The sequence below is a fragment of the Schistocerca piceifrons genome, chromosome 3, assembly GCF_021461385.2.
Source record: "Schistocerca piceifrons isolate TAMUIC-IGC-003096 chromosome 3, iqSchPice1.1, whole genome shotgun sequence".
Classification (NCBI taxonomy): Eukaryota; Metazoa; Arthropoda; class Insecta; order Orthoptera; family Acrididae; genus Schistocerca; species Schistocerca piceifrons.
In genome coordinates, this window is record NC_060140.1 from 106,835,677 (window position 1) to 106,861,573 (window position 25,897).

The 25,897-nt window shown below is 40.3% G+C and overlaps 1 protein-coding gene across 1 annotated transcript in view; it reads right to left on the bottom strand.

The window, feature by feature from the left end:
- Window positions 1-25,897, bottom strand: part of LOC124787810 (translocation protein SEC62) — a 99,437-nt gene that overhangs the window by 46,916 nt on the left and 26,624 nt on the right. Inside the window, exons 2-3 of the mRNA XM_047254737.1 lie at window positions 7,045-7,168; window positions 6,852-6,957 (exon numbers count right to left, since the gene is read on the bottom strand). Coding sequence (XP_047110693.1) covers window positions 6,852-6,957; window positions 7,045-7,168 — 230 coding nt within the window. The remainder of the gene's footprint in view (window positions 1-6,851; window positions 6,958-7,044; window positions 7,169-25,897) is intronic.

Here is a 25,897-nt window from a genome sequence, read left to right on the forward strand (position 1 = left end):
ACTCGGTACAATTCTCTGTTGATGTGCACGTTTCAGACTTGGCAGAATTCTCGTGCAGTGGCACCAAACTTCAGTGATTTTTAGTGAATACATAGAATTCTGGAATTTCCTGGTTAGTTGGTGACAGAGTGCAGCATTGTGGGGTCACCCCCTTAGACAACAAGCAGCCAGACTTTTTAGTGGACACCCATTGTTCAGCTGCCTTGGTGCTGAAAGAAAATATTTATTTCCTGTTAGGCAACTGTGCAATACATCCTTCTTTTCCATTCTTCCTTCAGTTCGAATTAATTTTCACAAAATCCCTGCATGAAAACTACATTTGCTAAAATTAAGAGCTCTGAAGCAATAAGATTAGCCAAGTGCAGTGTTTCTCAACTGTTTTATAAATATAGTGTTTCCTGTAATTAATTCCAAACCCTTTTCAGTGTAAACTGGTAATTTTTTTTCCAGACAATCCACTAGCTCTTTAGATTATCAAAAAGACATCATCAGAATTATTGAGCTCCTTGTAACTATATGTAATAAGTATTGAAACTTCATCTGTTAATGGGATGCCCATGCTGATTTGTAGTTCTGGGTGATATTACTTAGTGACAATACATCAAATTTGTTTGCTACATTTTTAGTTTGAAGATGTAAGAATTATTCTGTTCTTGACATCAACATGGAGAATAATTACCACCACGACATGAAGCTCCTACTGATACATGTGGTGAGGCAGCCTAAGATAGGGCATCCAAAATGTATCTACAATGAGTAAAAATATCGAGGTGCAGTTTATGCCAAGATACAGTGGACAATGTGGCAATTTTTCTGAAGAATTCAAATATTTTTAATGTTTATAGTAGCCAAATTATGAAAATGATTTTTTTTAATGCAGTTACATCACGTTCAGAGAAGACTTCAATGATATAATGTGTGTCAAACATGGTCAAATCATAACAAGATAAAAGTGCAGCAAATCACAATGCCAACACCAGGAGAAGCGGGCCCACAAAGGTGTGATTTACTGTACCATATATGAGTGAACACAAATCAGGTACGTATTGTGTTTATTACTGTGAGTGTCATATTAAATAAAATGATGTATGAAACTATTGACTTTCGAGCATTGATATGCACTATAACACTATTCATGATTGACAATATTGCATGTTCACGGTGAATTTCGTCTGGACTTATTGCAGCACAGGACTGTGTTTTACACTACTTCATGTCTTCAGGAGTGTTCACATTTCCTTGTGGCCCCAGACATTTGTCATGTTAGTACAAAATACAGTACGGTACCTTATGCACAGTGGGGTGTCTTCCAATAATGGTGGCAGCATAACTATAAGTAAGTGAAGCTAATAGTGGCTATTTAGAGTGCCAGCAATGAAACAGAAACAAATAATGCAATTCTAGAAAATCACACACCACACATTGAAAAATCAAGATCACAGTTCATCCACTTCTCTCATCCAGAGTGGATTTTCAACTGACACTTACAAGGAGAGGCCACCAATTGTGAAATTCAGATTCGATTCATACTGCGCATAATAAAAGCTCATGGCCAGAGGTGTACTGTGGCAAAGCACCAAGATGCACTTCTCAGCCGTTGTCGAGAAAATCGACAGTTAAAAGAAACCATTGTGGTGAAATACTCTCTAAGATTAGTAATTTTCTACAGCCTCGTGGTGCAGCGGTAAGCGCTCGGGTTCGTAATCTGAAGGTCGCCGGATCGAATCTCGCGCCATTCAACCTTTTTTTTTTTATTAGTATTTGTTTTTTGTAATTCAAATATATATATATATATTGCCTTTACAAATGTCTGCTTATGTCTGTGTATGTGCGGATGGATATGAGTGTGTGTGCGAGTGTATACCTGTCCTTTTTTCCCCCTAAGGTAAGTCTTTCCGCTCCCGGGATTGAAATGACTCCTTACCCTCTCCCTTAAAACCCACATCCTTTCGTCTTTCCCTCTCCTTCCCTCTTTCCTGATGAGGCAACAGTTTGTTGCGAAAGCTTGAATTTTGTGTGTATGTTTGTGTTTGTTTGTGTGTCTATCGACGTGCCAGCGCTTTCGTTTGGTAAAACAAAGATGATGTGACTTACCAAATGAAAGTGCTGGCAGGTCGACAGACACACAAACAAACACAAATATACACACAAAATTCAAGCTTTCACAACAAACTGTTGCCTCATCAGGAAAGAGGGAAGGAGAGGGAAAGACGAAAGAATGTGGGTTTTAAGGGAGAGGGTAAGGAGTCATTCCAATCCCGGGAGCGGAAAGACTTACCTTAGGGGGAAAAAAGGACGGGTATACACTCGCGCACAGACACACACATATCCATCCACACATATACAGACACAAGCTTGTGTCTGTGTTTATTTATATATAAACTATTAATGAATTGCTTAGTTAGCAGGCAACTACGCTGTTATGCGGCGGCTCGTTTTCTCCCATTCAACATCTGTCCTTCAAGTATAACGAGCGAGTAACGGAGTTTATATTTCATACCTGCCACACCAAGTTTGTGTTCGTGGGGTCTCTATTCTAATTTGACTTACACTATATGTATTCGTTTCGGAATATCGTTTCTACGTCTTCCGTTAACTATTCGTGGTTAACCTTATGAAGACAATTAATAACATTTGTGAAATATATATATATAAAAATAATAAAAAAAATTGCATGGCACGAGATTCGATCCAGCAACCTTCGGATTACGAACTCCGGCTCTTACCGCTGCGCCACGACGCTGTAGAAAATCATTAACCGTAGAGAGTATTTCACCGCAACGGTTTCTTTTAACTGTCGATTTTCTCGACAATGGCTGAGAAGTGCATCTTGGTGCTTTGCCACAGTACACCTCTGGCTATGAGCTTTTATTATGCGCAGTATGAATCGAATCTGAATTTCACAATTGGCGGCCTCCCCTTGTTAGTGTATATTGTGAAGACTGATTTGTCTATAAATTTTAAACAATACTTTGTCAGTTAACAAATCACTGCAAAGAAATGCTACATCATTTTGCAGTTTTCATGTACACCATTCTGATAACTGTAATAGATTAAGAAAGTCATTGCCATGGAGCGCTTGATGGAGCAAAACATGAAATGTGTGGGAAAGTAGTGATAACAGAACATTCCTCTGGTTCATCCCATTTGCACCATCAATGTGCTTCATACTGAGGTGTGGACTGTATGTTACAACAGCAAAAATTTTAGTTGCATTTCTCTCATCTGTTACAATTCTCCACACTTCCAGTTTCTTGAAGATTTTGATGGCATTTGCGCATACAAATTGTGAGGATTTTGCAAGATCAGGAAAATTCTTTACATTTTCTGCTAAGACTTTGCAAAAACTGAACCTCAATATATATTTTTACTCATTCTAGATATATTTGAGGTGTATTGCAGTAAGAGCCTGACCTTGTTTGTAATCTACATGCTGATCTTGTCAATCAATTTAAAATCCCCATTTTCTGTTGCAAAACATTACACTGTATGGTGCAGTGGTAGTTACTGAAGCAGGTGTCAAACACCAATCTTACACCAGTGAGGGACAGGCTAGAGTGGCTAACGTTGGTCTTTCCATCCTGAGAATGCTCTCACCACAAAGGGTGCATGTGTATCTCAAGAAATTTTACTGATGCAGTATTCATTGTCCACATTCTATTTCAATATGTCAACATCTAAGCTTCCAGTAGAGAAGACTGGACACACAAAATAGGCTACATTTGTAATGTATAGGCATAATACGGTGAAACCCCACTTTTACACTTTTCAAGTGACTTCAAAAAAGTTGTGTAAAACGCGGGAAAATGTAAAACGTGGGAAATAACTTTTTAAGCTGTACAAGTTACTTATAGGATATTCTCTTCCGTGTTCACACTTTATGTATGATACATGTACATAATAGGCATCAAAATACTTGTCAGGAACTCGTTTATTATGTAATATAGGTTTATTACCTAATGAAAACCAATGATGCAATGGAACTGATAACTGTCTGGGAAGTAGGAACAAGAGTCAATTGCATACATCATAGCCAACAATTTTGGAAATTTATTTAAATAATAAAACACTGTGCCAGTTATCTGTTTTTTTATGCTTACCACGACGCATTTTGAGAATTTTTTTCTCGTTGTCAAGTGTAAATATTTACATAAATATTTTGTGTGGTGTTTGCATAAGTGTTGGTCTGCGTCTCTTGCATGGTAGTTGTCTTTTTGCGGTTATCAGGTATTGTGCCTCCTAAGTTATGTGAAAAACACACACATGAAAACTATCACTGACATTGATTGATTGTTTAACATCACAAAAAAATATATACATAAATACCGCACTTGACAATGAGAATAAATTCTCTAAACACAATTCGCTTAGCATGAAAAAATACATAATTGGCACTATGTTTAACTAAAAACATTTAAACAATGCAAAGTGAGTGAAGGTGTCAAAAAAGTCTACAAGTGCCCAAACAACAAAACACAGTAAATAAGGTTCGACAAAGATGTCACAACAATCATGAAAACGCGCACATGCAGTACAGACTGTTTGGAAATGGTTGTGATTGCTCATGGTATCTTCATTCGGAAAAAAAAAAAAAAAAAAAAAAAAAAACCTAGTAACATCCATCAGCCACTGAACTGTGTAGAGCTTGGCAGCGGCAGCACATACAGCACAAATTGTTCCCATTTTCACCTGTTTACTCGTTCAACCTGCTGAGTACGGCACCCTGGTGTCAAGAAACTTAACCACGTAATGTTTGTACACTACTTGAGGGCCAGTGCCATACCAGTGTCATTTTACACCTGTCTTTTTTTTCCTTAACCATTTTTTCATAAAGTGTAAACTGCGGGAAAGTTACACATGTTGATGCAAAACTGGGTGCAAATTAACATTGTGGACATAGGAAATTTGACAAGAGTGATAAAAAATGTTGTAAACTGTGGGGAAATATTAATTCCAGGAACCTAATAGCAGGGTTCTACTGTAATACATCATCATTCACTAAAAGACAGTAAATGATCTTTTGTTTACTTCATCAATAAAGGATGTTTATAAGGTAAATTAAAAGTTTCTACATAATTATTTAATTTTATAAAATTAATATACGTAAATCAAAATTACTGCAACAGGTATTCAAAAGTCTTAAAACAAAAACTGGTATTTTAAAGCAACTCAGGCAAATCTTTGAATTTCACTATCTTTGTATGCTAGTTATATCTTTGGATGCCATTATACTGTGTGAAAGAGTTTTCGGCAGGAAGTTTTTGCGTGGCAAGTGTGGATGGGCAGGAGTCTGAATGCAAGCAAAAGCAGTGTCAGAAAATATTGAAGGACAGTGTTTTTGTTCGATGTTTGCAGCGCAAAGCAACAAATCGTAAATAACTTAATACATCAATCAAAGATGGAAGTTAAAATTACTTCATAAAAATCACCAGATTCACACGTTGCATACAAAATCACAAATACCGGCATCTAATGGAATGACTACCATCAACAATCACTGAGAGGACTGACTTAAAAGACAAGTAAAATGATGATGTGCTTCCTGTTCTTGAATATCTCACAAAACATCACAACAAACTCATTATTTTTAGAGTAAATTGCAACTACAGTTGAAAAGCCAGTATATTTAATAGCCAAGAACAATCATGAGAGCAGGAGTGCTATGTGTGCACAAGCTTAAAGTATGGTAAAACCTTTGTCAGATCTGACACCAAAAAAGTAAAGCTGTCATTAGCCCATAGGTTGGCTTGCACACCACAGTATCTTATTAGGCATGGTCCTATTGGAGACAGTCTGCAATTGCCTTTCTCTGACCTTTGAACTGACTCGTACAGTCAGTTACAGTAGGACCAGCAGTTTAAAGTGGACACAGCGCAACTCAGAATAGACAAACATTGCCAGAAGTGCAAGAAGTGACAAGTGACATAAAAATCCTAGTACTGTCCAAGGATCGAACTTCAGACATCTGGCACCATAGCCTGCAATTTAACCACTCACTCATCCATATATGATGACAAATTTTAAATAGCAGCATTTCTTGATAAAGGCTCACTATATGAAGTGATTTTTCTGTCTACACTCTCTCCTACAAGTGGTGCATGGTTGAGGTATATGTGTATATCTCAGTCACAAACAACAGAAGAGGTAAACTTAAAATTCTCAATGAATTTAAATTTAATTTCTTAACATCGTACCTTGCAAATGCTATCCGATTTCATAATGTTCGTTTATCCCTCATCATTCAAATTAAATCCTGTAACTACTGATTTTGATACTACACATTTCTCCCCCATTAAAAACTGCACAAGGATCCTTATTATATTTTTTTACAGTTCATTTCTTTACAGGATTCACTTCCGAACCAATATCTGAATACTGCAGAACAGTTCTGATTCTTTAAAATTTAGGTTAGTTAAATCAGAGTACTAACACAGATAAAAGAATGATACCTGTACAGAGTCAACACTATTGTCTTGTGTCAGGAAAGTTATATTTATGGTACTGATAAATGTTATAATTATGCTAACTTTTCTGAGATTTACAGAATAAATCTGAACAAACTACCTTAAGGAATTGGCCCTTGACTGCATAGCCAAAGTAGAGAGGCAAATGTGCTTTCCGTGAAGAACACTTATTTTCTGCATGAGATCCTGATGCCATAAAAGGATGTGATACACGTATGGCCAAATGACCTAAGAAGTTACCATATACACAAAACATTAAGCAAGTTTGCAACAAAAAGTTATTAGAGGGGATATCTGATATCTCAAATTCCATATGGCTACCACAACACAAATGAGAATTACAATTACTGAACACAGCAGACCTGACTAAGCTCAAAGGATCCTTACCTGTCTAGAAACTCAACTACATCAATCCTGGAAGAAAAGAAAGCTTCCTCTCCTTCTTTGGCCAGTACCCAATGTGAAGCCATCACTGCGTCTACTGCTTTCACAGCTGCAAAAGTAATAAACTGAAACAGTGCTGTAATGTTGTAATTATTCTGTTAATCACAGTAGGCTACTCCTTGCACAAGGGACATACCTGTAAAGTATTCTACATTGTGGTTTAAAAACTTTGTTTTCTTGGTAGGCACATTCTTGCGTAGCCACTTTGCTAATGCATATTCTTCCTTTGATGGTTTCTCTGGTTCATCTTCCGGGAGCTCCTGAAGAAAAATAAGACATTTCATTACAAACAAACAGCTCCTCCAATTAATTGCCAAGCAGACAAAGTTATAATTTATTTTAAATTGTAAAGTTTCATTTAGCTCTACAAGGGCAAATCAAAATTAATTTAATTAAAAATAATTCCACAAGGGCTTCTTTCGCCATTTGTTGAACTGCATCAGAAAATTAACTTTCCTGTTCAGAAATCAGCAAATTTCTTGAATACATCTTTGTATACAATCACTTCCCTTCCAAGACCATATGACAACAATCACCTCCAACTGTTTCTGCAGACAAATCCTTTCTGTATTACCCTTACTAATTAAGCTACCCGGCCGCCCCATTGTAGCTGGTTACCAAGCCCCCACAGAACGTATCTCTGCCTACGTAGATCAACACCTTCAACCCATTACATGCAGTCTCCCATCCTTCATCAAAGACACCAACCACTTTCTCGAACGCCTGGAATCCTTACCCAATGTGTTACCCCCGGAAACCATCCTTGTAACCACTGATGCCACTTCCTTATACACAAATATCCCGCACGTCCAGGGCCTTGCTGCGATGGAGCATTTCCTTTCACGCCGATCACCTGCCACCCTACCTAAAATCTCTTTCCTCATCACCTTAGCCAGCTTCATCCTGACCCACAACTTCTTCACTTTTGAAGGCCAGATATACCAACAATTAAAGGGAACAGCCATGGGTACCAGGATGGCCCCCTCATACGCCAACCTATTCATGGGTCGCTTAGAGGAAGCCTTCTTGGTTACCCAGGCCTGCCAACCCAAAGTTTGGTACACATTTATTGATGACATCTTCATGATCTGGACTCACAGTGAAGAAGAACTCCAGAATTTCCTCTCCAACCTCAACTCCTTTGCTTCCATCAGATTCACCTGGTCCTACTCCAAATCCCATGCCACTTTCCTTGATGTTGACCTCCACCTGTCCAATGGCCAGCTTCACACGTCCGTCCACATCAAACCCACCAACAAGCAACAGTACCTCCATTATGACAGCTGCCATCCATTCCACATCAAACGGTCCCTTCCCTACAGCCAAGGTCTTCGTGGCAAACGAATCTGCTCCAGTCCGGAATCCCTGAACCATTACACCAACAACCTGACAACAGCTTTTGCATCCCGCAACTACCCTTCCGACCTGGTACAGAAGCAAATAACCAGAGCCACTTTTTATCCCCTCAAACCCAGAATCCCCCACAGAAGAACCACAAAAGCACCCCACTTGTGACAGGATACTTTCCGGGACTGGACCAGACTCTGAATGTGGCTCTCCAGCAGGGATATGACTTCCTCAAATCCTGCCCTGAAATGAGATCCATCCTTCATGAAATCCTCCCCACTCCACCAAGAGTGTCTTTCTGCCATCCACCTAACCTTCGTAACCTCTTAGTTCATCCCTATGAAATCCCCAAACCACCTTCCCTACCCTCTGGCTCCTATCCTTGTAACCGCCCCCGGTGTAAAACATGTCCCATGCACCCTCCTACCACCACCTACTCCAGTCCTGTAACCCGGAAGGTGTACACGATCAAAGGCAGAGCCACATGTGAAAGCACCCACGTGATTTACCAACTGACCTGCCTACACTGTGATGCATTCTATGTGGGAATGAAAAGCAACAAACTGTGCATTCGCATGAATGGACACAGGCAGACAGTGTTTGTTGGTAATGAGGATCACCCTGTGGCTAAACATGCCTTGGTGCACGGCCAGCACATCTTGGCACAGTGTTACACCGTCCGGGTTATCTGGATACTTCCCACCAACACCAACCTATCCGAACTCCGGAGATGGGAACTTGCTCTTCAATATATCCTCTCTTCCCATTACCCACCAGGCCTCAATCTCCGCTAATTTCAAGTTGCCGCCACTCACACCTCACCTGTCATTCAACATCATCTTTGCCTCTGCACTTCCGCCTCGACTGACATCTCTGCCCAAACTCTTTGTCTTTAAATATGTCTGCTTGTGTCTGTATGTGTGTGGATGGATATATGTGTGTGTGTGTGAGTGTATACCCGTTCTTTTTTCCCCCTAAGGTAAGTCTTTCCGCTCCCGGGATTGGAATGACTCCAAAAAAAAGCAAAGATGATGTGACTTACCAAATGAAAGTGCTGGCAGGTTGACAGACACACAAACAAACACAAACATACACACAAAATTCAAGCTTTCGCAACAAACTGTTGCCTCATCAGGAAAGAGGGAAGGAGAGGGAAAGACGAAAGGATGTGGGTTTTAAGGGAGAGGGTAAGGAGTCATTCCAATCCCGGGAGCGGAAAGACTTACCTTAGGGGGAAAGATTCCCTCTATTTTTTTTTATATATATATATATATATATATATATATAAAAAGAAAGATGATGAAACTTACCAAACAAAAGCGCTGGCAGGTCGATAGACACACAAACAAACACAAACATAAACACAAAATTCTAGCTTTCGCAACCAATGGTTGCCTCGTCAGGAAAGAGGGAAGGAGAAGGAAAGACAAAAGGATATGTGTTTTAAGGGAGAGGGTAAGGAGTCATTCCAATCCCGGGAGCGGAAAGACTTACCTTAGGGGGAAAAAAGGACAGGTATACACTCGCACACACACACATATCCATCCACACATACACAGACACAAGCAGACATTTGTAAAGGCCTTGGCCTTTACAAATGTCTGCTTGTGTCTGTGTATGTGTGGATGGATATGTGTGTGTGTGCGAGTGTATACCTGTCCTTTTTTCCCCCTAAGGTAAGTCTTTCCGCTCCCGGGATTGGAATGACTCCTTACCCTCTCCCTTAAAACACATATCCTTTTGTCTTTCCTTCTCCTTCCCTCTTTCCTGACGAGGCAACCATTGGTTGCGAAAGCTAGAATTTTGTGTTTATGTTTGTGTTTGTTTGTGTGTCTATCGACCTGCCAGCGCTTTTGTTTGGTAAGTTTCATCATCTTTCTTTTTAGATATATTTTTCCCACGTGGAATGTTTCCCTCTGTTATATATATAACCACCTTTTGCAGTGCAGACTACTGCAAGATGTGCAGGAAGAATGTCAATTAGGTTCTGGAAGTTACCAACGGGGGTGGGGAACCATGATGACACCAGTGCCATGGTCAGTTGTATTAAGCCTAGTTTACAAGACAACATTGAGTTGTGCCACTCGTTGCGTGGAATGAGTTGCATGCAAATGGTTTCGTATTTGACTGTAGACACAGCGAAACCAGTATATACTTCAGTTTCGTCATTTTGTGGGTTCCCGCGTCGTGCCTGAAATGAAAGTTTCGACAGCTGCACTTCGCACGAGTTGTGATGGAGTTAAAGCTTGCTGCGTGGAATCGGTGCATAAGAAAAAAATAAGAAACATATTACCATTCATGACTGGATGAAGAAAAGACATCAGATTGATAGCTCAGCATCCTTGCTCAAATGATTTGTAATGGAAGACCCAAGAAGTTCTTTTAATTATCTTAGAATGCCACCAGAACTGTTTACATTTCTTCTCAATAGAGTTAATTATGCAATAAGGAATAAAGATATTGTAATGCATAAAGCACTGTCGCCAGAACTGAAATTACACATCACATTGCATGCATTACAATCGAGAACACTCTGCATGCTATAAGATGCGGTTTCAGTTGGTGATGACACTTTTTCATTAACACCAATAATTATTAACATTAACAGTAACAATTATTAACATTGACAGCAGCAATTATTAGAAGCAGTCCACATTAAGAAGAGAATGGGTTGCAAACTTCTCTTTTGAAGATAGATCTGTACAGTGGCAGTATTTCAAAACTCAAACATATGTCAATGGGGAGCACTGCTGTGACGTTTTAAATAGATGAATATTGAATAAAGACAGTAGCTTCTTGCTTTGCGTAGCCTTCCCTCCTGTCAACAATATTCCTTAAAAAATGGAGTGAGCTTACTCAGAACGATGGGATTTTAGTCTTGTAGATAAGAGCATTTCTACAGCTAGAATTACATTTGCTTGTATTTTTCTTAATTCAGTTGTACATGTGCTCTTAATTAAATAAATTTTGCCCTGCAGCTCAGATATTGTCAAACTATCTATGTTCTGATCCCACATGACGGTCTAAGGAGCAACAATGTGATGCTTATTTTTGTAATCGGCATTACTGAAAATCCACAAACACCTATGCAAAGCATATCTATCCAAAAAGCAAACATTATTCTCCTTTCCCCACTTCATGTTTCAGTTTGTCTACATTCTACAAAGACACAAACTCAAAACCCATGCAACTAGTGTCGCCAAAGTTGGAACACGCTGAAACTGTTTAATTTCACCAACTAACTGCGCAAATGCGCAGCGCACATGCACAGTGGCAGGTAGCACAGTTGCCTGCAACCTAGTGTCGTTGTGTAAACTAGGCTTTAGGTTTCTCGGATGAGGATCCACAGCACAAACAGCCCAATAAAACTGTTCCTACATATTCTTGTTTGGGTTTACCTCTAAGGAGTTCGGTGGTTAGGGGAGTATGGTTAATTCATCCTAGTGATCTTTGAACCACGCATGTACACTGTGAGCTGTGTGACATGTTGCATTGTCCTGCTGGTAGATGCCACCGTGGCGAGAAAAACCAAACTGCTTTTAGGGGTGGACGTAGACTCCAGGGGTAGATGCATACTTGTGTTGATTCACTTTGCCTTCGAGAATGACATTATAGGAAATGCCACAAACACATTCCCCAGGCCATAAGGCAGGTATGGTGTTTGCCGATACACACACACACACATGTACACACACACTTACTCACTCACTCTTGCAGATAAATTTAGAACCATGACCATGTTGTCATGTCCCTGTCACATCTTCATGTCTTCCCTCCTGTCTGTCTGAAAAACTAAGTGGCATCCATAATGATGAATAAAATATTGAGCTCAAGAAGAAGTGAGAAGTTAGTATCGTCAATAACTGCTAGGTGTAGACAGGATATTTTTGCTATTAGTCTAGCACCAGAGAATTACTCCAAGCAGTCTAGCCAATAGCTCTATGTGGGAAAGATGGGTAATAATAACAGGACAGCAAACTATCACTGAAGTGCAGGGGAGTGGCCTCCTGCCGATTTACAAGTGAATAGCTGTTGGGAGAGACATACACTACAGCCCTTGGATGTATGATAGTCATATAAAAAGCATTAAACTCTAAAGATATGTTATAATGTGTCAGAATATTTCAAGAGATATGCTTTGATGGTCCCTTTAAATATATGTATTTTAATTATTTCTTTCAACTCCTTGATAAATATTATACAATTTTAGTCCCTAACAGAAAATGCTGTTTGAGATGATGTTTGTTTTCCCTTGGTAACTCCAAACTGGCTCTTGTTTGATGATCATGTGTAGAACAATTTGTGACCTATTTACTAATGTTTTTCGTGATGTGCTTCACAAATTAGCAGATAACCTCATTTGGTGCAGTATGGATACCAAACTTTTCACATATTTCCTAACAATTAGCCAGACTACTACTGTCAGTTACACCACCACCTTTAGTCTTCCCTCACATGATGGGCCTTGCAAAGTGGGATGCCTTGTGTGCCTCTACAATACAGATAGTCATACCGTAGGCACAATGAAATCAAGACATACCTGTGGAGAGGCTGGACTAATATATGGTTCTGGAAGGGGGCAGCAGCCTTAATGATAGTTGCAGAAGCAACAGCCTGGGTGAGTGACTGATCTGGCCTTGTAAAATTGAAATGACTGTGTGGCATTGATGGCCAGGAAGCTCCATCCAGAGAATTTCAGCCACTGGGTTGCAAGTCTTATTTCAGGTGACGCAACAGTAGGTGACTTTATGTTGGTGATCATGAGACAATGTTCAGGACCACACAACTGCGGACCCAGTGCATGACCAGAGAAACTCTCCAACTCAGCCAGGAACTGAACCCGGGCCCGCTGCATGGTGGGCAAACATGTTACCACAAAGCTAAGCCGGTGGACATCTGGTCTTGTAAAATTAGACACTAAAAACGAAATGACTGTGTGGCATTGATGGCCAGGAGACTCCATCCAGAGAAGTCCGGCCACCAGGTTGCGAGTCTTATTTGAGGTGACGCCACATTGGGTGACTTGTGTGTCGGTGATGATGAGATAATGATCAGGACAACACAACACCCAGTCCACGAGCGGAGAAAATCTCCAACCCAGCCATGAACTGAACCCGGGCCCGTTGCATGGTGGGCAAACATGTTACCACTCAGCCAAGCAGGCGGACACCTGGCCTTGTAAGATAGACAATATGACCACGCTATGTTGATACTGCGAACAGCTGAAAGCAAGGGGAAACTACAGTTGTCATTTCTTCTGAGACTGTGCAGCAATATTGTACACCTTAATGATGATGGCATCCTCTAGGATAAAATATTCCAGAGGTAAAATAGTTCCCCATTTGGGTCTCCAAGTGGGGGCCTCCTCAAGAGGATTTTTGTCATTAAGTGAAATAAATCTAGTGTTCTTGGGGTAAAAAAACATTTAAGTGCAACACCTCATACGCTAATGATTTTCACACCCTCAAGACCTTTAAAAAGAAATTACTTCAGCAAGATACCATTGGCACAAAATCAGATACAGTAAACAGAATTGTATTTTTGAACACACACGGTTATTTGGAAAAGTAAATGATTTCCTGAGTCCCACATGCTTCCAAGTCCTTCCTAAAGATTCTACTGAGTTATTCAAAGGTGATATTAAATTTGTAAGCAATTCATGCAAGATATATTTTCTGATTTTGAAGCAAAGCCAATAATTAACTAGCATGAACCTAGTGCCTACCAGACTGTATGGACTTCCCAAACTACATCCACAAGGTGTACCCATCTGTTCAGTTGTATCATCAGTCACACTCCATCTTACTAACTGGCTAGTAAATTGAACAACTTGATTAAAATCAAGACAAAATTCAAATCAAAGCATGGTATTTCATATTCAGGAGCTTGAAAATAAGATTAAAGATCTGCCTCGCACAGTGTCAAATTTGTATCCTTTGATGTCTGCAGTTTTTTTCCAATATACCAATAGGGGAATGTGTAGACATTCTGACAGAGTTAACATACATGTCTAATGTTAACCCTGTGGATTTGAAGGACTTGAGACTGACCACACAGTCATGCTTAGTCCATTTTTGGTTGAAATATTCATTGGCCATTTTGACAACATTTTTTGAACAAAGAACCTTTGAGTGCAAATGATAAATACTGATTCAGAAATGTAGATGATGTGCTGTGAATGCAGACAGGCACTACAAGGCAGATAAACATCTTTTTTCATAACATAACAATCAACATATTCAGTTTACAATGGAGATTGGCAACAAATCCTTAAGCTTCCTAGATCTGACCACTGACATCAATATACAAACACATTGATACCTTTTCTATAAAATTTGTTTCAATCATCAGCTGTTTGTTGTTCCTTTAGTCATCTGTTGGTTTTGGTTATTAACCATCACCCAGGATGTCTATAACATCAACATTAAAAAATAGCAAAACTCAACAAATACATGGGTGCAAAATTCCATTTGTGCAAAGTATACACATTCCATTTGTATACTTTGCAGCCATATATTTGTTGAGTTTTGCTATATTTGTATGCATTGTACTTTCATTAATTTTTGTGGGTGTAAGATTCCATTTGTATATATTGCACCCATATATTTGTTGAGTTCTGCTATTTTTGTATGCTTTGTACTTTCATAAATTTTTGTTAATGTTGATGTTGAGAGACATCCTGGATGAGTGTTAATAACCAAAACTGGTAGATGAGTAATGGGACAGATAAACAGCTGATGATTACAATGCATTTAGTAAAATACTTTACAGCTGTTGAATCTCACCTTATGGAAAATTTACATATTAATAGCTTCTTGCTCACAACACCCTGTAACACATACACATGAAGCTTTGCACTCAATTGTGCACTGTCCTACATCTGTTTCCCATGCCCCAAGACATTTCCGAGCAGGGTTAGATTTAATAATATTTCTTGTCTCAATCAATGGGTAAAATCCTTTTCTGATTGACCACATCTTGCAAAGGAAATAAAAACTGAAAATTACACCCCTCCTCGATGCTCCCTCTGTTACTCCTCCCAGGGTCTGCAGGAGGTGTCTGCAGGCAGATATGAACAAGTGTAGCAAAAACACAAATTCTGCAACTACAGGATTTCCTACAGTGTAAAGAACACCAATCCCTAGTGCATTTTCAACAGCAAAGGTACGACCCAATTACTAGCCAACAAGGGGTACACAAAATTACTTGTTCTGATAGTAATAAGTTTTACACTAGTCCATCAGACAAGAGATATAACAACTAGGTTGGCTGACGACGAATGCAGCTGGAGGTTGCAGAATTCTGACGACGAATGCAGCTGGAGGTTGCAGAATTCTGACTCCACATGCAGCTGGAGGTTGCAGAATTCTGACTCCACATTTGCTGAGCATGTACTTGGTGAGGGCCAAATATGCCAGCAACAGTTCCATGTTCTCCACTAGCAAACAAGTGCCACAATCTCAATCTATTGGAAGCCCTGGAAATCAGCTAATGTCTGGCCCACAATCCTAATTTAATATTAAATAACCAAACACAGCTCAATATTGCCCCTTGTCTGAACTTCACTTAATCCTCTCTATTTTCCACTGCTCCCCCACTGTCTATTCCTTTCTATTCTTCATTTTCCTTAGTCTGTTTTTTTGTGATTGTCTATGTAATCGATATATTCTGTTGTTACAACTGTCAATTATATTTTTTACTCTGTAGCTGTACTGCTTTCCATATGGGATATGTCGTCAATCTATTCTTTGGTAGTCTTGTGAAGTAATAATCATATTTTATTAGGATTGTTAATTTAATTTAAAATGTTATACAGGCACTGTTTTTTGGATTTAGTGTCAATGGTTTTCTTGGTTTGCTTCCTTTATGTTTATTTACTGCTCAAGTTTTTACCCTTTTTCTTTTGCATTACCAATGCACTGTCAAAGATGACATTTACTTTGTTTTTGTGCCTCAGTCTAGATGAGTGACATCTTTTCAAAGACTGTTGACAAATATTGTAACTTCTTTGACAATGATAGTTTCAGTGTGGTGACTGCATTATAAGCCAAAATGTGGATTACTAAATGAATTAACCCCGTACAATGTACACAGTATATTGCTTTTCTTTATTATTATTATTATTATTATTTTCAAAAGAACAAAAAAAACTAGTAAGGTTGACGTTGGTGAAAATCAGTTTGGGTCCCAGAGAAATGTAGGGGTATGCGAGGTAATACTGACCCTATAGCAGTATAATTTATGTTAGAATATGGGTTAAAGGAGAGTGAAACCTGCATCGATAGCATTTTTGGATTAAGAGAAAGCTGTTTACAATGTTGGCTGGACTACATCCTTTGAAATATTAGAGGCAGCAGGGATAAAATACGGGGAGATAAAGTTATTTGTACACTGTACAGAAAGCAGACTGCAGTTATAAGTCAAACGACATGAAAGGAAAGTAGTAGCGAGACAATGTTGTAGCCTGTCCTCGAGGTTAATCATCTGTACATCAAGAGAGCTGTGATGAAAACCAAGGAGAAATATGAAAGGGAATTAAAGTTCATGGAGAAGAAAAAGAGAGACTGAGATTTGGCAATGACACTGCATTTCTCTCAGAGACAGTTGGGAAATTGGGAATTTAGTCAGAAAAGACAATGTCTTGAAAAGATGTTGTAATGTGAACATCAACAAAAGTAAATCAAGGGAATGGAAAATGTAGTTGAATTACAACAGGTGATGCTGAGGAAATCATATTATGAAATTAAACACTAAAAGTTTGGGCAGCAAAGTAGCTGATGATTGTGGAACAGAGAGGATATAAACTGAAAGCAGGCAGTAGCAAGAAAAGTGTTTCAGAAAAAGATTAACTTGTGAACACTTAATAAAAATTTAAATGTTTGAAATTCAGAAATGAAATATAGACGTTACACAGTTGAAAAAAAAAGAATAGAAGTTTTTCAGATTTGGCACTACAGAAGAATGCTGAAGATTAGACATGTAGATTGAGTAACAGTCTTCAGACCAAAGATACAACAGCAGCAGCACCAGCACCAGCAAACACTATTATTAGTTATTAGTCTTATGGTCCTTTACTGTAGTTCGAAAATTTTGCCCATGTTTCGTGGGTCTGATCTTCAAAAAAGAATTGAGTGTACATAGGATTAACACATACCACAAGACACTGGCTGTTCCACATTGATGACAGGATCCTAATGGCATAACATGCTGATGACAATCTCTTTAAACATTTTCAGTACATTGTGTCTTAATGCTCTCAAGTATTGAAGAAAAGACATTCTCATAGTCAAAATCTTCAGGTGTTCATCCCATGTTCATCCCTAAAAACTATATGTATACTTCTAGTTTGTTTAGTAGTATTTTATGGTCAACAGTGTCAAAAGCCTTGGACAGGTCTACAAATACACCTCTAAGACAGCCATTCCTATCGATTGCTTCAAGTACCACTTTTGCAAACTCTGTAATGGCTAATACCGTACTTCTGCTAACTCTGAAACAAAACCAAGCTTCGTTAAGAAGATTTTATTAATAGAGATAACTCATTTGTGCATCTTTAATGACTCATTCCATTATTTTTGATTATGATGAGAGTAGGCATTCTGACTTATACGTTTCAATATTCTCCACATTATCTTCCTTTAGTAGTGGCAAAGCTCACTCATGCTTCAGATATACTGGAATACTGTCAAAAAAAAAAAAAACAACCCACATTGAAGTTTTAACTAAATATAGAGGCATAAGTGTTATACATTAAGAGTGGACCCGAAAAAGAAACTGTACAAGATGCAAATGTGCAGAGCTTCTTTAGAATTTCAAGTCATTACAAACTCATAAGATGCAGAGTAAAAAAAGGAAACGACGACACAAAGATACAGAAACATTAGGCAGGATGTTGAATATGTATATTATGAGAATTTACGTAAGAATAGGAAGGTACCCCACATTAAATTAAGCAATAGGTTTATCATTTAAAATAGGTTACAAGCTGTGATGTCAGAATCTTGTTGGCATCATTTATTTTTCCATAGCGGCCGATGCATAGGAGGGGGTTCATCATTTAATGTGTTACAAAGAAGTGAAACCATGCGTATTCTTATAGTAACAACAAAAAAGCTGATTTTTTTTCATGTCATGACCAAGTACTGGGAACATGCGTAATGCCTTAGCTGCACGAGCCACGTCGAACACCTGGCTACTTGCTGATCCTGCACTGACAGCTGTCACTCCAACGAGAAGCATTCATGTGTTGTCCTGGGACATTCCAAGAACTACCAAACTAAAAAGAGTGAAAATGTTCATGAATTTTTGCTGTTGGCAAGAAGATAGTTGTTTTGTGTGATGTAATTGGGTTGAGACATGGAGCAACTACGTCAGATTTAATAAATCTTCGATCCAGGATGGAATGTAACAATATTATGAAAGGAATAATCATCTTGTGGTATTGCAGTTCTTCTTGTTATGTCTGTACTTGCTACAAAATGGGAAGAGGAATTCCACCTTGTGCCACTAAAAAAATCTCTCTCTTTCTCTCAGCCCTAGACCCAAAAACAAACACACACACACACACACACACACACACACACACACACACAAAAACCCCACTGATGCCAAATACACTTCAAACTCACGCGCCTCACCCAGCGGAACACGCTACGAAACAAAGGAATACTACCCAGCCACAACAACACGTACTGGCAGCGAAAACTCTGCCTATGTTTTGAAAAATGGAGAATGTGCAGTGTCAAGCAACCACAGGTCACAAAATCAGCCTATTCACTTCACCAACATATGAGAAAGCACCACACGATCAGAACTGTAAGTTACACACGAAAAACGTGATATATACTCATCTCCATTTGTAAATGCAAAATAAACAGAAAAATAAAAATTATGTTTTGCTGTTTGCAGAGGAGAAGTTGTAGACCGTGTAGCAGATTAGCTACCAAAATAAATGTCCAATAATATCATATAAGGTATGTAAACTAATGCACAAATCCACTCTTTTTGCCAATTAGCTATGAACAGAACTCTGACATAATGTTATAAACAACACATTGTGCATAAGGTCGTTAATAAATATCTCCACTGTGAACTATGAACAAATGATGTATAATTTTTACAACAATTATTTATTCACAGTTGTAAATATTATGAACCAAAAGTTTCACTAAATATTAATATGTAACAACAATTTTACAGTTAGAAAATAAAAAAAAAACTCTGAAAATAGCACAAAATGTGCTGAAACATGTCTGGGTGAATCAAACAGAAAAAAGGTGTCTTGCATAAGGCGGAATTCCTCTTCCCACTATGAAAGAAATAGTTGCTACTCACCATATAGTGGACATGCTGAGTCGCAAACTTGCACAACAGAAAGACTGTCACAAAGCAAGCTTTCTGCCAACTCACACATGTGTGACCACAGTCTCCTGTGGTCATGTGAGTGTGAGCTACGTTTGTCTGTGTGTCATCTATTTTTGACAAAGGCCTTGTTGGTGAAAAGCTTATTTTGTGACAATCTTTTTTCGTGCCTTCGACTCAGCATGTCAGCTATATGGTGGGTAGCAATTATCCTTTTCATAATATTGTTAATAAATGTTGAAGTCGAGAGAAAGTCACCAATTTCATTCTTTGCACAGTTAGACATTACACAGAAAATGACGAGGGATTTATGTGTGTATACATACAGACTGCAGTGATGAATGAAAATTTGCACCAAGGCTGTAACTTGAAGCCGGATTCCTGCTCATTAGGTAGATGAGCTAACCACTATTCTATGCTGGCACAGTGGCTTCGCACACATGGACTACCCTAGCACACCTCCCTCCTCAATCCAAATTCCCATTCACGCCTCAGCCCACTTGGTATTAACCCTAAACTTGAACAGCATTGCAGAGGCTCTCCAACTGCAATGGAATAGCACCTCAGCATCAAAAGAAATGGGGGATCCTGCCTGAAACCCATCACAGGTTTGTGAGACTTGGAAAGGTCTCTGGAACCAAATAGGATTTATATATGTTTTTACCTGCTTCTACGCTGTAGAAGAGGTGGTGGGGGAGTTAGGTGGGATTTAAAGACATATTTTTCTTCTGTTGAAGAATAGGATTATAGTTTTATTGGAACAGTAGCTGACAATACTCCTGAGAATTTTTGTTGTAGTTGGTCCACGCTTACAGTTTGTGGCTATTAGAGGTAAAGTTTTACTGCTTCAATGGCAACATTACAGTACAGGTTGACCATAGGGGTTACCCAGTTCAGCTCCTAAAAATCTTTTTTGCTCTCGTGTGGCAAAACTTCAAATCGGCATTCTCCACTGACATCCAACTTCAAAAGGAAATTGAAAAGTATCATCATACCATTGCCAACTATGACGAAAGCAAAAGGGAAGAAAATCTCTACTGGAGCAAGGCAACTGTTAAAGAAAAGGCTAGAGTTTCAAGCAAACATTAACAGGAATATAAGAGAGTATGGTGAATTAAACAAAAATGCCCAAAGAGTATATAAGAGGAGCCAATGAAAATTTGGTATGAGAAACTGCAAGAATATTAGAAAAAATGTAACTTTTATTGGGTAGACTACACATCTTATAAGTTAAAATGTCAGATGATATAGTTATTAATGAAACAGGTAAAAGCTGTAAGTCATTTCAGGACCTTTCTAATGTTTGTGTAATTCAAATGAAGAACCCTAAACATAGATATTTAATAATGAAAACAAGGCCAGTTGGGGAGTACAATGCAATTCATGGTTTAAAAAAATCAAGACTGCTGTAAATGGCAGTATTTCAATAGAAATAGTTAAAGTTGAAAACCAAATAAAACAATAAGAGCTCATAAAATTTTTCACAGAATTTCTGAGAGGTATACAATTTCTCAAAATTTGAACAATGCTGTCACAAGACAAAGAAAACACTAAAGACCAGTCACCTTCCTCTTCTTAATGTGCAAGATTTTCTTTAACAGTATCAACTATCCCATTAGAGGAAGGGGCGAGGTGTGGGGGGGCATTATATTATAACACCACCAAGGATACACGGCACCCTTAACCATTTCCAAGTTACGAATCGAATCATAAAATGAAACTATCAGTTTGAAACATTTTGGGACTCAATTTCAACACAATTTGTGCTATGAGCCCATGAGAAACAAGGGATGATTCTACTTTTTTAAATCACAGAATATACATCCCAATGCAACAGCTTTCTTTATTCTTAATCAAGGTAGTGAGCTATTCAGAACTGAAAAAGGAGTAAGAGAAGGAAATAACATAGAAATCACTAAACAATTCCCAACAGCCTTAGAGGAAGTCTTCAGAACACTTGACTGTGGGATAAAGAAGGAAATCACCCCCCCCCCCTCTCTCTCTCTCTCTCTCTCTCTCTCTCTCTCTCTCTCTCTCTCTCTCTCTCTCTCTCTCTCTCACACACACACACACACACACACAACATCAAACTGAAAGGTGCAAACTGGTGGGGAGTTAGAGCAGCCAACCAATGTAGATACAGAATCTTGACTGTGTGGACATAGTGACCTTTAGCATACTCTGATGTCTATGTCAGGTTGAAAGTTGAATGGCAGCAGGTATGCAAAGAAGTGTCAATTAGCCTGGGGTGGTTTTTGGTGAGCTACATAGAGTTTTCAAAACTACACTACCAATTCGACTCAAATGGAAATTTTCAAGCTGTTTACACGGTCCATTCAACATGCTCTGAGATCGATTTCATTCATAGCATATAAATGATGTCAGCACAGCAACTAAGGTGACAGCTTGAACTAACAACTGAAAACAATTGCTGTTCATTTGACTAGTCAACTTACACTGTGTCCATGTGTGTGGGGGCGCGCACACATGCATGCATGCATGCATAGTATTTCTTTCCTCCAAAGCCCCTGGATCAATTTCACCCAAATCTGACACAAAAACAGGAGGCCGCACATATATTGGCACTGTGGGATTTATAACCTCCTCACTCCAAGAGGAGGGGATACAGGCAAAAATGAGTTTTTTTCACACCCTGGTATACAAGCTGCCCAGTACGACAGGCATGTTTTGTGGGAAAAATAGCAGCCCGTGAAGTCAACCTCTTTTACAGGGCAGCCTACATGTCAGGGGCAACGGGCTCCAACATGTAAGCTGCCCTGCATGACATACATGTTCTGTTGGGTAGTATCGACCTGCTTGAATGGCGGCCTGTAGGTCAGGGGCAAAAGCATGATTTTAAAGCCCCTGATGTATAGCCTGCCATGTATGACAGATGTGTTCTGGCAGTAATATTGGCCAGCTTTACTGAACTGTAATATGGGGGCTATACAAGCCAATGAGCATGGCTGGGGACAGGTTGAAATTGAGGAGGGGATGGACAAAGCGAGGGGGAGGAGGAAATGGACAAAGAGAAGGGAGGTGGAGGAAGTGCATGTAGCACGTGGAAGGTGTAGAGTGGTAGTGGGCAGCTAGAAAAGGAAAGGGATGAGAGGAGATGGAAAGAGAGAGGGGGAGAACAGTATGGTCAGAGGGAGGGGGAGGATATGGTCAGAGGGAGGGGGAGGATATGGTCAGAGGGAGGGGGAGTATATGGTCAGAGGGAGGGGGAGTATATGGTCAGAGGGAGGGGGAGGATGTGGTCAGAGGGACGGGGAGGATATGGTCAGAGGGAGGGGGAGGATATGGTCAGAGGGAGGGGGAGGATATGGTCAGAGGGAGGGGGAGGATATGGTCAGAGGGAGGGGGAGGATATGGTCAGAGGGAGGGTCGGAATATATGGTCAGAGAGAGGGTCGGAGGAAACGGACAATGAGAAGGGGAGGAGGAGATGAAGAGACAGAGAGAGTGGAGAGGAGGAAATATATAAACAGAGGTGGTGGAATAAGGTGGACAAAGAGGAGGAGGAAGAGGTGGACACAGAGGGGGGAGAGGAGGTGTGTTTAATATATGTGTTGAATGGATAAGGAACTAAGCTGCTGGAAAGGAGCTAGTGTTAGTGTTAGTGTTAGTGTGTGTGTGTGTGTGTAAAACTTGACTGTATGTGTTGTAAGAATTTCTCCTGAGCCCTTGACCGAAGTGGGCCACACACAAACACTGTGCCCTGAGAAGAACAATAAGGGGGAAAGGTGAGGGGAGAGGGTTATAATGGTCTAGCTCTAATATTTACAGAGATACAGACACACATGATTTTTAAGCCCCTGCCATGTAGGCTGCCTGCATGGCAGTCATATAGGTATAGCATCAACCTAGGTTATCAACTTGATTTGCAGGGCAGCCTGCAGTTCAGGGCCAGAAAAAGTTTTCAAGCCCCCAATTTGTAGGCTGCCTAGCACAACAGTTGTGTTGTGTTGGCATAGCATTGCCCTGCTTTGCATGGCAGCCACAGGAACAAAAGGGTTTCCAAACCTTTGTCATATAATCTGTTCTGCATGAGAGGTGTGTTGTTGGAGTAGTTCCAGCCTGCTTTATCAATCTCCTTTGCAGGGGCTACATGTGCAGATGGGCACACCTAGGGGAAGCTTGAGGAGGAGGACGAGGAGGAGGAGGAGGGTGAGGGAGAGCTGGAGGGTAAGGGGGAGGGGTGTGGGAGGGGTAGGGGGAGAGGGGGGGAGGGAGAAGGGGATGGAGGGGGAGAGGGGGAGGGAGAGGGAGAGGCAGAGGCAGAGGGGGAGGGAGAGGGAGAGGCAGAGGCAGAGGGGGAGGGGGAGGGGGGTTTGGAAGTGGGCAGATAGGGAGAGAGGCGGATACGAGGGGACGGGAAGGAAGAGAAGTGGGTCTGCTTTATCAGCTCACACTGATAGCAGCCTACACATCAAGGGAAAAAAGGGGGTTTCCAAGCCCTTACATATAGGCTTTCCTGCATGAGAGCTATGTTGTGGGCACTTTTTGCAGGGGGTACACATGTGGATGGGCACACCAGCGGGAAGTTTGAAGTGGATAGACGACGGGATGGATAGGAATAGAGGGAGGTGGGAGCGTATGAATATAGAGAGAGGGGGCAGGAGGAGATGGGTAGGGGAAGAGGGGGCAGCAGGGGATGGGTAGGGGGAGAGGGTGCAGCAGGTGATGGGTAGGGGGAGAGGGGGCAGCAGGGGATCCAAAGACAGCATGGGAAAGAGGTGGAGGAGTTGGACAGGGAGAGAAGGGGTGAAGGAGATGATCAGAAAAGGGAGGATGTGACTGCGAGTGAAGAGGGGAAGATGAATGGAAAGAGGGGAGAGAAGAGAGGCTTAGAGATGGTAGGAGGAGATAGACAGATAGGGAGATGAAGTGGTGACGGGCAGAGAAGATGGGGAAGTGGAGATGGAACAAGAGAGCGCACATTATGCTGAGGTAACAAAAGTCATGTGATACCGATAAGCACATGGCAATCGTATCGCAATATAAAAGAGAACAATGCATTGGCGGCGCTGTCATTCGTACTCTTGTTAAAAAGCTTATGGCCGCTCGACGGGACTTAACAGACTTTGAACATGCAACAGTAGGTGGAACTAGATGCACGACATATTCCATTTCAGCATGACATGCTTGATGTGGCAGTAGTATTGGCCTGCTTTATCAACTTGATTTGCAGGTGGTATTTGTACAGTTGTGCATGCTTGAGAAAGTATGAGGCGGATAGAGTGGATGGGCAGAGAGAGGGGACAGAAGAGGATGGATAGGGAGAGCAGGAGAGGGGGAGGGGACAGGATGGGATGTTCAGAGAGAGAGGGCTGGAGTGGATGGTCAGAGAGCTGTTGCTGGGTATTACATCAAGTATTGCATTACATGTTGCTTATAACATGCACTCTGAGGAATTGTATGTCCTGTATATGTGTCTTCGGCTACTGCGAGGCTGTCTGCTGTTGTAGTAGTGGTGTTTGTGGGGGCAATGCATGCCGCATCGTCACTGGTGGTGTAAACATTGGCCACTGGAGGTCACAGTTGTTGTACATAGTGGCCGAGGGCCAAACACTGGCACTGGCAGTGAAGGAAATATTGTGAAGTCTTATATGTTGATTGGCTACAGAGCCATCATGTTTGCATATTGCCTATTTTTGTATGATACATGAGGTCTTCATATTGATTGATTTAGCCGGCCGGAGTGGCCGAGCAGTTCTAGGCGCTACAGTCTGGAACCATGCGACTGCTACGGTCGCAGGTTCGAATCCTGCCCCAGGCATGGATGTGTGTGATGTCCTTAGGTTAGTTAGGTTTAAGTAGTTCTAAGTTCTAGGGGACTGATGACCTCAGCAGTTAAGTCCCATAGTGCTCAGAGCCATTTTTGAATGATTGATTTATGTTATTGTAAGGCAGTCTATACTTAATTTCTTTTTGCTTTAAGTATTCAGGACTTGTTTTATCCAAAACTTTATGAGCTCCGTGACTGTGGGCACATACAGAAAGTCCTCCTTTTGGACATACATTAATATTATGTGCACAAGCACTGTGACTGCATCTAGTTTGGCTATTGTACTGCTTGCTACCATATCCATAATGCAAACAGCTGTAGCACTGGGTAAATATGAGGCTCTACTAGACACTGCATACCATGTATTTTGACATCACATTGCCCCTACTGTGATTTGAATGTGACTGCATCTTCTTGCTTAGTTTTGTTATATCATGTCATACTCAGTTACTCATAGTATCTCCTCCTGTGGCAGAGAAGTGTCGTGTCGA